At 42.3% G+C, this 14,246-nt stretch overlaps 1 protein-coding gene across 1 annotated transcript in view; it reads left to right on the top strand.

Annotated features, from left to right (window-relative positions):
* MTMR6 (myotubularin related protein 6) overlaps positions 1-6,212 on the top strand; it is a 32,759-nt gene extending 26,547 nt beyond the window's left edge. Inside the window, exon 15 of the mRNA XM_082338023.1 lies at positions 169-6,212. Coding sequence (XP_082194149.1) covers positions 169-222 — 54 coding nt within the window. The 3' untranslated portion in view covers positions 223-6,212. The remainder of the gene's footprint in view (positions 1-168) is intronic.
* Positions 6,213-14,246: the final 8,034 nt, after the last annotated feature.

Raw genomic sequence — 14,246 nt, 5'->3', positions numbered from 1 at the left:
AAATCTAGGGCAAAAGCCTGAAGTCTGCAGAGTCTGTTTAGAGGATTGGAACAGCAGTCCTTCCATAAAACCGCACATCCATATGCGGAACAAATGCCCTAATATAATGTTCTTTTAGAGGGAAAGCTATCACAAATCAAGCTGTGACAGTTTGTGTCTCTTCCTCAGGATAAGCACACTGGAGAATGCCTTGCTGGGAAAGGTGATGTGTTCCTCCTCTGAAGCTTCTGTTTTCCGACGGCCGTTTGATTAAGTAATACATCAGCAAATCTCTGAGAACTTGCTACTCCTGTTCTGGTAAACTAAGCATGTAACTGGATGTACAGTTAGGCTAAAGCGGGGCTGGCATAGCTTGGCTTAAGTACTATCCTCTTAAGGAAGTGACATAAAGAATATAATATAAAGAAATTCGATGTTAAAATAGCACAGGGCACATGCTGTCAACATCTGTTCTTTAGAGTCCTGCCCTGCTCTTGAGCAAGTGTGGCTAGCATGAGGGCCTCACATAAGCATGATGATTGCTTTCTAGTTAGTTTAAAGATAATCTGATTTCAAATGAGATCATCCCTCCACTGTGGTAACTTACAGACCTTTAGGTCAGAACCTAAAGGTTGATCTTAAAACTCTAGTTTAGTTGCTAATAGTTCTAAACCTGTAGCTGATCATAGACTTAAGTATACTGGTTGTGAAACTTATATTAACCTTTAGAATTAGATCTTTAGATTAGACTGAAATCTGCTTTGACTTGCTTTCACCATTTATGCCACACTTTCCTCCAAGTGTTGCTTACTGTGGTGCTTGATATCTGTCCTTCAGATGTAATGGGCTTCTTAATGCTTTGGATGTTTCAAAAACCTGGAAGTACTGCAATTTTCTTCCACTATTTCTGAAGGCTCAGATTAGTGAACAGTATGGATGAGCTTATGTTTGATCTAGCTAGCTTGACCTGCCTACATGTTAAATAGCCTTGAAAATCAGTACGGCATTGCAGTTCAGTGGTACAACTTCTGTACGCACAATAGGCTTAAGGAAGAGGACGTAGTCAGGACCCTTGTCACAGCATGTAGCAAGGAACAGGGCCCTGCCGGGGTATGACGCATAAAGAGTAGAAGCAGCAGAGCTGTTTTGATGCCCAGCAGCAGCTCAGGGACTTGAGGTGGAAGGTCAGAGGCATGCTGCTTCTGAGATCAGTTTCAGGTCCCAGAGAATTCAGTGGCCTGGCCTATTAAATGCTTGTAGCTGAGCAATTCTCCACTGGCATCAAGCAACAGAAAATATATATGGACCCATGTTTCTTAATCTACTGGCTTCAAGTAATAAACGTCCTGGTGGTGACTTTGAAATTGGGGTGCAATATTTTGTTTGTTCTTGTTCATAGTTTAACTCTTGAGGTCAGTTGTATACTGTTTATAGTTAAGGGGGTTATAGTTTTTGACACATACTATAAAGCCTTTCCCATCTTAATGACAAGGTTAGCACGTACATATCTTGTGCTCTGTATCTCTGCATATATTCCTGCTGGATGCTTTTCTTGCAAGTAGGTAGTCTTGGTGAAGTCCCATGCTGCCCCACAAAGGCATTCCTTGTTACCTAGCATTACAGATTGGTTTCCTCGCTCTGTCTTACTGTTGCTCTTCAATCTTACAGCTTATCTTTATGGCTGTCTGTTGGCAATGTCCCTGGACAAACATCTTTCCATCACAGAAAACGGGTTTGTTGTTCTTCTGTCTCTCAGGGATTTTTACCCCTGAACTAGTGAACTTGAAAAATATCGCTTATTCTCCCTTTCAGGGCTTCTGAGTGCCTGTTGACTTCCACAGTCAGTTTACTTACACATTTTAACTTCAGACCTGGCTATTTTAAAAAAAAAAAAAAAAAAAATTCAAATGTTGGATGTGACAAAGGGAAAGAAAAGTGTTTTCTTTGTAATGTATCTGGAAAGACTGGCTGTTTCACTAGCATTTATTGCTCTGTAACGCTCTCTGTAAAAGTCATTTATCTGTGTGTGGGAATCATGCTTGATGTATATTCCTGAAAAAACTTTAGCAAATGGAATTTTGTAATAAGTATTTTGTTTGTATGTGTTTTGAAAATCCCTAAAGCTTAAAATAAAATTATCTTAATATTGCCAATCTAACTGGGCATTAAATAGTCCATTTATAATAGCAGTGTATGAACATTAAACATTGAATAAAATTTTCATTTTATGGATGAATCATATCTGATACAGACGCAGAGTACGGAAGTGATTTGGCCTATTTATTAGTTTCTTGAATGATCCTGTAACTCTTACACATGGGAGACTGGCTCAGCTTTGTGTTACTGACTGTAGACTGCTGGTCTATTAATTATAAACACTAGTCTGTGCTTAATTTTGGAGTTAAGTGTCAGGAGAAGAGTGCTGTGTGTTTACATAGTGTTACTGTTACTCCATACTTGGTAAGCCAGATGAGTGTTTTCAACAGGTCCAACAAATTTTTGGAAAACACCAGCTTCTCTTCTGAGCGACTTTTCCATTAACGATTAAGAACTGTTTTCTTTGATTCTTAGTTCTGAGGCTTTTAGGACTATACAGCTGTATTCTTCATTTAGTAAAGATAGCAATTGTTTTTTTGTCATGGTAATAAAGCTCTCCCTAACTACTACTTGCTACATAATGCTCAAGCTTCTTCCAGCAGCATTTTGCTCATATTTATTTCACCCATATCCAGCTCCGTCTTGATCTGCACTGAGAATATGGGGTTTGTTCACAGTACAGATGGAAACTAATGTACTGGAGCATTAGACTATGCAGTGTTGTGATCTTTATTACAGAGTGGGACCCTCCTGCTGTAGGTGGATGCAGCTTAAAGGGCTCTCTTCAATCCAATCCATTGGAGGTTTTTATTTGATTTTTTTTTTTTTAAATTCGGGCTTCTGTTCAGGTAGGCAGGCTGCATGCTGGAATCGCACCGCGGGAGAATCTGCTTAGTATCATTAGGGGAAAATGTCAAAACTCCTGCTAAGTCATAGCAGTGTGGTTTAACCATGTGCCACAACAAGTGTAACATCTGTCAGTTGGGTTCTGTATCCAGCGGCGGTAGCTGCTACATGAAGTGCAGGAACATATTCATCCACATGCACTTCTGGCGCACGGATGCTGCTGGATGTAGTGAAAGTGCAGAGTTTCATATGTGCATACATAAGAGGAGGGAAAAGCAAAGTTTAACTTCAGCTCTTGCTATAGTCTAGAGGCTGGTTAACTTATTTTACTGACTTAGTCCAGGGAGCATTCATTGCCTCACTTGTCTATAACTACAACCTGCCTAAGTTTAGGTATTACTTGGAGTGTGCATGTTTAAACTGAGAATAGACGGTTTGTGTGAAAATTAGCTGCCTACTGTGCAGAATGGTTGAAGAGAAGCAAGTGGGACATAAAAACTATATAAAGGCAAAAATGGAGATGGATATGTCATTCTTGACCTCTTTGATGGCCACACTGGGCCATGGGGAGGAAGGGCTGATATTGCAGTGTCTTGAGGGCTTCAATGCTGGCTGAGCTAGTTCCAGAATTTGATGCAGGATTAAGTGATCCTAAAAATGTTGCTGTCTGCTTTGTGTTTATTTTCCAGCCCCTGAAGCTGCTGTGGGTAAAACACTAAAGGTGGCGGCATTATTGCAAGAACATGGCTTGGCAGAGGAGAGAGCTGTTCCCTGGATATTCAGGGGTGTGGATGTTGTTCAGGAATGTTCCTCAGCTGTGACAGTAGCTGCTCTGGCTGAGGCTCTATGAAAGCACGAGACTGCTGCAGCTTAGTGCTCTGAGATTCATGTGAGAATGTTTTAGTGGGGGAAACACCTTCAGTGATTGGATCCTTTATTTTCTAATCCCACTTTAAGCTTTTAGTAAACTTGGCTTTAGTAGCATGCTAGTGAAAGAAACTATTCTTAGTAAACAAAATGCTTGCTTTTCTGCTCGCTTGCTGGACTTCGCATGTGCACTGTCCTTCTAATGTTTTAGGTTATCTGGTGATATGCAAGTGTCCTATTAGTCAACAATATATTTGAGAAGTTAGTGTGACTACCATGATAGGATAATAACTTTGATTACTTTTTTCTCTTGAATGTGATAAGGACATGAGCAGGAAAAATGTTCCAATTGCTATTATTTGAATGGCTTTTAAATGCTCATTGTGGGTGCAGGAAATGTCAAAGGAGACTACTGACAGCTGTTACGAAGCATACTGAAAGGGAATGATTAGTGGAAGAAAAAGGATGAATGCTGGTGCATATGTTAAAGCTACATTTAAGGAGGGTTTTGTTTTGTAACTCTACTTCACAAGTGATTTAAATCCCAGTGTGAATGCAGCTAGAATGGTAGAGACGTCTGGTTAGTAGCGTTCCAAAAGAGAAGCCTAAGCGCTGTTAGTGCCTGGTGTGGTGCTGTATCAAGAGGAAGCTTTGTACATATTAATCTAGTAGTTCTTTTTAACAATTTATGATGGGTTGGCTTTGGTGAATGTGTTTTGGGGCAGGAAAATGTATAAAGGGGAACATGGAGCACAACTGGACGTAACCATTGCTGCAAGTTTTGTGAAATATGGTGCAGAGGAGAGCACTGAGGTTTTGGTGGCTGTAAAAAAAAAAAAAAAAAAAAGGCTGATACTGTGCTCCAATTCTGTTGCTGCTGCTTGTATCCCATAGCACACAGGTTCATCCACAGTGCCAAAGGACAGCCTGGGAGAAGAGAGATAACTGGTATCTGTGTATTTGCTGATATGAACCAAGAAAAGGAAAGGAGAGCTTCTTCCCAAGCAGAGATCATGTGGAGGAGATCACATGCCAAGAGCGGGTCACGAGGCTGTAAGAGACTGAATTTCTACTTAGACTGCTGCAGGAGAAAGGCCGGTCAGCTGGAGTTCAGTAGGGGGGAAAGGATTAGCGTTAGCAGTAAGAACTACTTTAACTTATTGGTGTTTGAGGTATTGTAATGTACGGAGGAATTGAGCTATTTATATAGCCCTATAACTGAGTTATATATAGCCCTAAAAATTCAAATTCCTGGGTCTCAATTTGGCTTGTTCTATTTCAAGATGAGAATCCATATGTAAAATTCTGCTCTGCTATCCTAAAGTCTTGCCAAAAGTTTATTTAAAGAGCACAACTTGGCAAAGACTGCTCTCTTATCTGCAGATTTGCACTGAGTCCTATATGCTCTGTTGTGGTCAGTGCTCTTGTGGCTATTTGGTTTCTGGTCATTTCTGCTATTTTCTTGCTTTTTCTCTTATCTGCCTATATTCAGTCAGACTCCAAGGTAACTGAGGCTGAGAAGAGCTGCTTGTACGTAGCTGCAGAGGTCAGCCAAGGGATGGTGGTTTACTACTGAGCCTGTCTTGGTAACAGCTATCCAAGTCAGCAAGGTAGAAAACCAGCATTTGGGATTTCTAGCAACAGTACACAGCGCTTGGTCTGAGCTGCAGAACAGTGCAGTAATTTAGAAACTGGTATTACGGCAGGTCTGTGGAAGAGCTAATGACCTGACCCCATTCTGAAAAGGCCCATTAGGCAAGTGCTGGAAGAGCAGCACTTCTGAGCAGCACTCGAGGATGTGAAGAGTGTGGTGCTCTGTCATTGTGAGGATCAGGGAGAGCTGCTCTGATTTCCTGCAATTAAAAGGCATTCTGAAATTGTGCTGCTCATGCTCAGTCTGTTGCTTTGTAGTCTTATTAGTGTAACAGATAATGGGGTGCCTTTAGTGTTAGTTAAACAGGCGGCATATGTATTGAGGACATGCTCCTTCCCTGGGGAGGTTTTTAGAAACTGGTGATCACAGCCTAGAAAGAGCTAAGGCATCTCGGGTCTTACAATGTCAAGGGAACTTGGTTTTCTAGCAGGGTTTGGGCCATTAAACAGAACTACAGCTACACCACTGAGTCTCTACCAGCTCCAGAGAGTCTTTTGGGCTCATTATTAAACCATGTTTACCTTTTCTGTAACTTTCATGTTAATTCCAGTTTCCAAATTAAGGACAAGCTCCCCTCCCAGCTCTCTGGTACAGGTTGGGCTAAACTGAGTTTTCCACTTTGGATACAAAATATTCTGTATTTGGCTCCAAGTTACAGTATGCTTTATAGGAGAAGAAAAAATCCAAGATGTTCTTGTGTCTGAATAGTTTTTGAATTAAATGTAGCAATTTAAAACTGGTAGCACTTTGTGTAAAACATCTTTTTAATCCATGGAGTTCTAAGAAAGGAAAAAAAAAAAAAAAAACAATAAAGACATCTTTTGGCTTAATTCTGAAAATAATACTGGGTATTTATTGTAATTTTTTTAGTACTTTTCTTTATAGTGGATTCACACTCCCTGAAGTGGGTAAGTAATGCTTCTCTGAAGACAACGTAATGAACACTGTGGCCTCTATTTGCCACTTGGTTAGGAACGGGATGGTTTCCTGCATTCAAGGACTGTTTCAAAATAATCCATTGTCTTGAAGATGTTCTTGCCCGGATGGTCTGCAGAGGCAGTGACTAGTTTTGGGTGAAGGAAGTGATGTATTCACAATCTCCTGCTTTCTCCAATGATTTTTTTACTTTGTTGAGAAATACTTTTATTAATATCCATCAAATAATGTAATCTATGATAATGATACGTATTCCACAATGCTTTAATTGCTTATTATGGAGTGTAACAATGCTTTAATTGATGATTCTGTGTAAGTCTTCAAATAAACTGAAGTTTAGGAGAAGGAGCTGTCAAGCCTTTACACTGGTTCATATTAACAAACTGAACGAAGCCTTGTTTCACTTTTAAACCTTCATTGAGGGTGAAGGGCTCAGCACAGAAATGCATTAATGACATACTTATCCAACTGCTTACTCTTCTTCAGGGTCCCTGGCTCTCTGGACATAAAGCTAAGCAGAATGGGGGTGGGTGGAGGAGAAGACAGCTTCTACAAAAAACTCTTATCAAAGCTAAGTATACCTTGTTACTAGAACATAAAATACTTGGAACTGGTCTTTAAGGTGACTTGAAAATTGAAACATTAGCTACTGTTAATCTGAATTTGAAAGGCAGGTCTCAACACTGTTTAGTTCCTTGTTTTTACTGCCATTGAAACGACAGCGTAATTAGAGGCACGCACTCACTGTTGTCCTTGTCAGATGAGCTCTTATCTGCCATCTAGACTGATAAAACTATGGAAAGAGCCTGAGGCTACTTACGTAATGCTGTTATGCTGCTGTTGCATTATCATTTTCAACTGTAATGCTTAAAGTGCAAATAAATCAAATTGTTTTTTTCCTTTCTGTAGTACAAAGATAGTAGCAACTGCCCTCTTACCTTCTTTCTGCCATTTTTGTAGACTTTTTAATATGCAGTTGGTTATGTTTTATCAACTTTTAGTTGGATAAATTGATTTCTGAAAAACAGATTTTATTTAAAACTGAAAGCCACAAATATGGCAGGGAAAGCCATCTATATAACCTTTTAGGGAAGATGCTCACTGATTTTTTTTTTTTTTAATCAAGTCCTGTAAGGCTACAAGTAGGACTGAAAACCTGCAGAATATGGATGAGGTTACTGAACAGTTCCTCAGTCCTGAGATTCTCATCATTTCCAGAATAATAGATTTGCACTGGCTAGAAGAGGTGTGTGGAGTACAAGTGAATTTCATATGCGAACTTGAGCAAGAAAGTAATATTAGGTTAGTTGTGCAAAGTATTTTGAAGTTGCCTCAAGAGATCCTAGCATTAGTTTAATAAAACAGAGGCAATTAAGAAATACATGTCAAAGCTGTAAATCATAGAAAAGCAATAGAAACAGAGATGAAATTACTCTGCCCACTTCAGCCACTATCCATGTAAATTACTAAAACCCTTAAGCACTCTTTCCAACAAACCTGAAGGAGGAATCACAAGCTGCTGGCACATACGCAGGTCCCAGTGGCACCTGGTGGGATTCATCTCCAGCTTTACGTGCCCACCTCTGAGCTGGTCACCCTTGGCTCCGTGCACAGATGAACAGCTGCTTCTGGTGCACAGCTGCCCTCAGGCTAAGGTGCACATCTGAAATAGGTCGTATGAACCACGTGGTGAAAATGCCTGTTGCTGTCATTTGAGTGTGCAGGGAGCCTCGGTTGACCCACTCAGTCATGCATGAAGTCAGGCACTGTGAGTCACATCCCCGCTGCTTTTACAGGTTAGAAGTCTAGAATTTGGAATAGCTCGAAAACATGCCTGGGAAAGTAAGGGCTGGTGAAGGAGCAAGGTGCCTAGAAGTTCAACAATGCAGTGGTTATTTGATGGAGCACTTCATGGCAGTGGCCTGCAGAGCAGGACTGGGGAGCCTTGCGAGGCAGCTGGCTGCGCTGTGCTGTTCGTGGAGAGCTGGGGGACTCACAGGAAACTATTGATAAACACCAGAGACTGAGGTCTCAGTTGACTGGTAGCAGGGCTTGGGCTGCAACCCAGAGATGGGTTTGCCTGGCTGACAAGAGAAACTGAGGAACACAGTTCAAAAACTGGTGTGCTGAGCAGGGAGCTGGTTAGAGACTGCCAGCAAGACATGCTGGGGCTTAGTGAAAGATGCAAGGAGGTCAGGTGCCAAATCCTACCTCTTCTCTCCTGCTTTTTAGCTCTTAATGAACTGGTTAACGGTTGCATGTGAAATGGGAGTCCCTATTTCATTTTCCTCAGACCTGGGTGGGTTTGGGCAGACACCTCTCTGGCAGGGCTGTCCTGGCACTCGGGCTGTGTGCTGGGCTGAGCAGGGTTGCAGCGGAGCAGTAAGCATGAGAATGCAGCCCCCTCATCTTCAGTCTCTCTTTGAGCCTCCCCGTGATGACTGAAGCTTGCCACGGAGCACCATGGTACTTTCCATCCACTCAAGGAAGCAAAGCTGGCCTCCAGATATGTGAAGTAAAGAGCAGGAAAAGGGCATAAGAGGGCTACTTGGACTAAGATGACCATAAACCCGTGGTCTTCAACTTCCAGGTCAAGTGCTCTGACTACTGCCTGGAGCTCCGGGGCTGCAGTGAGACTAGCTTGGATAAGGGGAAGCCTTTGAACCACAGTCCCTACCCCAAGTAGGGAGATTTGAGCCTAATGGGCCAAAGGAGACTAATCTAAATGGATGTATGAGTTGGCTCTGAAAAGGGGAGTCTTTCTGATGTGGTCTGTGCTGTGAGTATGTTGCTGGGAAAGCCAAGCTAGAACTGAAGAGCAGGTTTCTGCAGAGCTTTGCAATGCTGAAAGGAGATGCACTTTGTGTCCTTAACCTGTGATGTCCTCAAGGCCATATTGCTCCCCCATACACCTATGTTTCCCAAAGGGCTCAGTGATACAGGTGTTGGATCCTCATTATTTCCAAGGCATGTTCCAGATGTGTCATGACACCATAGGTATACCAAGGTCTGAGGGCAAGAAGTGATGCCTGTAGTTGAATACACTGAACTGGGAAGTGGGAAGAGCAGAGTCTGTAGTGCTGACTACATTGAGGTGCTCCTTGCTCGTGACGAAGCCTCACGTGCTGTGTAGAGGTAAGGCTTTTATTCCCTTGGGCATGTAGGAAATCCTCTTCTCTCTCAAAATGCAGAGTTTGAAACAGATATAAATTGCCATCCGTGTGATGTCCAGCAGTTGTGCTATAGACTGAAGATATTCTTTTGTTATCTATTAATTTTGGTATCTGTGAAGGGTAAGTGTGGAATAATGTAGCAATTGGTACAGAAAGCAGTGTTTCCTTCCTATGTGGCACAAGATATGCCCAATCTAACAAAATAAATGATGTTAATTATGCAACTTGCATTCACCAAAGCATCTTCAGTAGCTTGTAAATATTCCTGTATGCTGGATTCTTTAGGCAGAGCAAGCAAAAAAAATGTTATTGTACCCCAGCTCTCTGGAAAAACTGTTAAATTACTAACAGATACGTGATTCAGAGAAAGATATTTGGTTTCTCTTAGATATAGTAATAATTTCCAGACTGTAATAAACTGAGGGTTAATTCTTTAGCTTTTTAAAATTATCTCTAATGATTGTATGAGAGTAGGAAGATGGCTTCATAGTTAAATCTGGAACTTTGGGAGATGTGAGCTGGATGGCAGGGTCTGCTGCAGGCTTTCGTTGACCTCAGATAAGTCTTTTAATCTCCGTGTTACTCCTGTTTGCCTGTGGAAAGCTGAGATAATGTCCTCTTTTCATTAATTCTCCCTTTGGTTTGCTTTGATTGCAATCTATTCAGGTCAAAGATTTAGTCTTATTTTATATGGTATTTATATGGACCAATTTCACTGAGGGCCCTGAAGCTTGATCTATAGATAATTCTATTTTCTAATAGTATTATCTGGAAAATATCTACAATTAATCCATGAAGAGGTACTGAAATCACAATGAATAACAATTCCTCCCCAAATGCTTAAAGCTTCTATCAAATTGCAGAATGGCAATATTATATCTAGATGATTAGAACAACAGCATACAGCTGGCAGATAAAGGTCCCCGATGTTGGCACAGTCTGAATATTTTATGTTAAAGTGCTGTTTTTACTCTAGGATGGCTGGTATTTGTTATGTTTTAACATCATGTCTTAAAAAGCTTGTAAAGGAGAAAAAGTAAGTTCCGCAGAAGCTAGACAGTAGCATTCCCCCTTATTACCAGTTCTGCAGATCTCTCAGGTAAGAAAAAAATGCTAAAGATAAGTATCAGTGAAAATCAAGGTATTAAATCTTTCTCTTCCATTAGCTTGTGAGGCAAAACTGAGGAAGAATGAGAAGAACTTCGCATAAAATTCTGAAGTGAAAGGAAGGTCAATACATAGTTTTAACACGTTAGCTTTCCTTTGTAAACAGAGGGATCAAAACTGTTATATCTAGAGACCTTGGAGAAACTGGAAATTATAAAATTAAGCAGTAGTTAATTAGATAAGAATAATAAATTTTCCACAAAGCTGTTCAAAATCAGATAAATAACATCAAGGAGCCTGATTTCTCTGCCTTTGGTGAAGCAGGTACCAAAGCTCCGAGTTGTGATCATCCTGCTAATGGGACCTGCCAGCTCCTCCTGATGGGCTCTAACATTGAACATCCTCAAGCCTGGCCTCCTGCCACAGTGCCTTCCCCAGCTTGCCTAGCCCATCTGTAGCACGGCTTTAGTGATATCTCTCCTGTGGCACAGGGGAGCTGGGACCAGGGTGTGGAGTATATATCTAAGTGCTCACGTCCAGATGTTAGGTGACAGCATTGGAAGTCCTCTGGATTCCCTTGTAGACAATGGAGAGAAAGAGATGTTTCCAGGTAGCCATCCACGTAACCTGTCTTAGACCTCTGCCTCACTTCAGGTTTCTCTTGACTGGCTATGAAGGATGAATCACGTCTGAAATAACCCTTCTTCCCTCCTGTAGGATAAGTGTGAAACTATTGGTCCCCCAGGGGCTAAACGAGCTCCAGGCTCTTCTGCTGTGACGTACAGGGGCGGCACGAAGCCCGTGTCCGGGATGTGTCTTGGGTTGGTGCCTGCCTTTACTGGCTCCCTCAGTAAAGCCACCTGTGAGTTGTTCTGCCTTTCCTTTTCCTGCAGCCACCTGTGTGAACGTAGGGGCACCCCCCAACCTTGCCCCTGCTGCCACGTCCTGGGACTCCCTGCATGTTTGTGGGAAGGGCAAGGGGGCTCTCAGCTTTTGGGGAACCAGGCCTGCGTCCTCACTGCTGTGTAGGTGAGCCCTGGACAATGTGAAAGCCCTGGTTTGGGTTTACGTGGCATATAAGCCTGTTTCTGTAGCGGGAGGGTTTAGGCAGAAACACGCACAGGGATGCAGGCTGAGACTGCAGTGCTGTTTCCCAGGAGCCCTTCCTCAAATAGTGAGAGAAAGGGGATTTAGAAATAAAAAAAAAAAAAAGAAATAATGATTTACGAATAAATCTTCCCAGTCTCTGCCCTCACTTCCTTTGGAGTGTGCTCTGTTTCCAAGGCATTACACATTTTAATGTCTGATCTTAATCCTTTTTCACCAATGGAAATGTGTGGTGGTCTTGCAGCCTTCTGACCACTTGCAAAAGCCTCAGTTCCCCTTTGACACGCTTGCCCGGGAGAGGTCCCAATAATGAAATGCTGGTGGGGTGTTTTCTGAACACCTTCACTGCTTATAACAAATGCTGCTGCCTCCTTGCTTGTGTAAGGACAAGTCTGTGTGGACAGTCGCAAGAGGGAGTCTGAGGGAGAGAGAACTTCAGAGTTCCAAATTAAACACTTCACTGAAATGTATAATTCATACTTATGAGAATTATGTACAAATTCTCATTGCCTTGTATAATTTGTGCATATGATCTTCGAATGTTTTTTTTTTATTTTTTAATAAGAAAAACAAATACGGTTTCTCTGTTCTCTCATTTTCCTAGAATTTGCCAATTGTTTGTAATTGGACTTGTCTTGGATATAATGTTCCCTGTTTCTTGCTGGATGAGACATGTCTGAATGGGAAGCGTGAACAATTATCATCTCAGTATGTGAGGATTTAGTGGCAAAACACCCGTGTCCTTTGCATGCGACAATGCCTGGTGTGCTTAATGGCTATGGATTTATAGTGGTGGTCCTACAGATGATGTCCTGCTGCTCCCTGCACTAGTTTAGTCGTCTTAAATGCTGTTGGTTACCCACAGCTCTCACCGACTTGAAGAGGCTTTGTAGGTGTGCAGTACTTTAGAAACTGAGACCTCTAAAGGAAAATAAACAGAGACTCGATTAGCGCTCGTCAACCTCTATGACAGCTACTCTTTTTCTACTTTGTCTACTGTTTTTTCAAGAGCCAGAAACCTTACATCTTTGCTTTAATAGCCTCTAATTAATGCATATTTTCCTCTATTACTGGCACACCTGACATCTCTTCTTCATGTAGTATCTAAACATGATCTGTTTTTCATGTCAGCAACTGAGTTTCTCATTCACGTCATGTATAAACCCGTGCAGGTTAGCTCTCCACTGTTTTTATCAGCAGCTTACACTATACTGTGCCCTTTCCTAATATCCTTAATCTCTGCTTCTGGCAAATAAAATAGTGACCTACTTTATTTTTCTGCCTTCAGAAAAAAACCAAAGTGCATGTGGTGGAGCAGCAGCTGCTCTTTCCTGACAGCAAGCAAAGAGCAGTAGTGCCCCTGGTTCAGAGCTTTGCTAAAGCCATTCCTGCTTTTACATCCCCCTCTCTCCCCTTCTGTGCGCGTGGGCGCTCGCTGCAGCTATATCTGTGGTGGTGCTTGGGTGCTATTACCCCACTCTGGACAAAACGGAGGAGGAGAAGAAGGGATTGCCTGCAGATGAGGATGGGTTAATTACAGGGAAAGTGGACTTAGGGGCTGCAATCCCCTCTGTTAGTGCTCCCTGATGCAGTGATGACTCCTGCTTGCAAAGCTGGAAACATGCCAACAGCTCTTGAATGATATACCTCCTCTTTGACCTCCACCTGAACTACCACTTCTTTGGAGAATGTGTGGGGAGTAGGGACCAATGCATTGCATTCACTTTGCAACAGGGGGAGAATGGGGGTGTCTTTCCCATGGTTCCCTCCCTTTCTGCAGTGGCTGCTGCTGTCAGCATTGACTCATCAACCTGCTTCCTTCATGGGCATCTTCCAGTATTTCCAGGAGCTCCAGTGCTTCACAAGGCTGTCATACAGTGATGAGAGCTTGGCACCAAAATAGAAAATCAATAGTATGCAAGCAGTCTCCTCCCACATGTGCTTTTGAAAATCTCCCCCACAACCTTTTGCATCAACACTAACCACATTTCACCTATAAATCTGCTATACTTAATCTCCCTGAGTACCTCTCCAGCACTTGTCTCTCATCCCTGACTTAAGCTCCCTTATTGACAGATGCACACACACAAACAACTTTTTTTTCCCCCCTCTCAATCCTCCATTGTTCAAAAACAACATATGATGACAGCTCTGGCAGGGCTGCATCTATCCTCTTTGCACTCAAAGTAGTCAAACGGTCCAAAATGGGAGGATGGAGCTTTGCTCCTGCCTGGCTTTCACAGAGCTCCTTGTGAGAGGCAGCCATGCAGCCTGTGGTCTCAAATTTGGGGGCTTATGTGGCCGTCTCCAGCTTCCCTGCAAAGCCATGGCGTGTATCTGCACAATTGCACAGTGGCAGCTGGATGTTTTACCCTTGGCTGGCTTTAGTGCTGTCTTCAAGTTATTGTTTCAAAGCTGCCTGATGCAACATCAAAGCAGCAGCCCAGACAAAGCACATTCAGGCTGGGAGCTGGGGTGGA

The sequence above is a fragment of the Platalea leucorodia genome (assembly GCF_965183815.1).
Source record: "Platalea leucorodia genome assembly, chromosome: 2".
Taxonomy (NCBI): domain Eukaryota; kingdom Metazoa; phylum Chordata; class Aves; order Pelecaniformes; family Threskiornithidae; genus Platalea; species Platalea leucorodia.
Note: the sequence above shows the minus strand (reverse complement) of the source record. Positions and strands in the feature narration are given on the sequence as shown.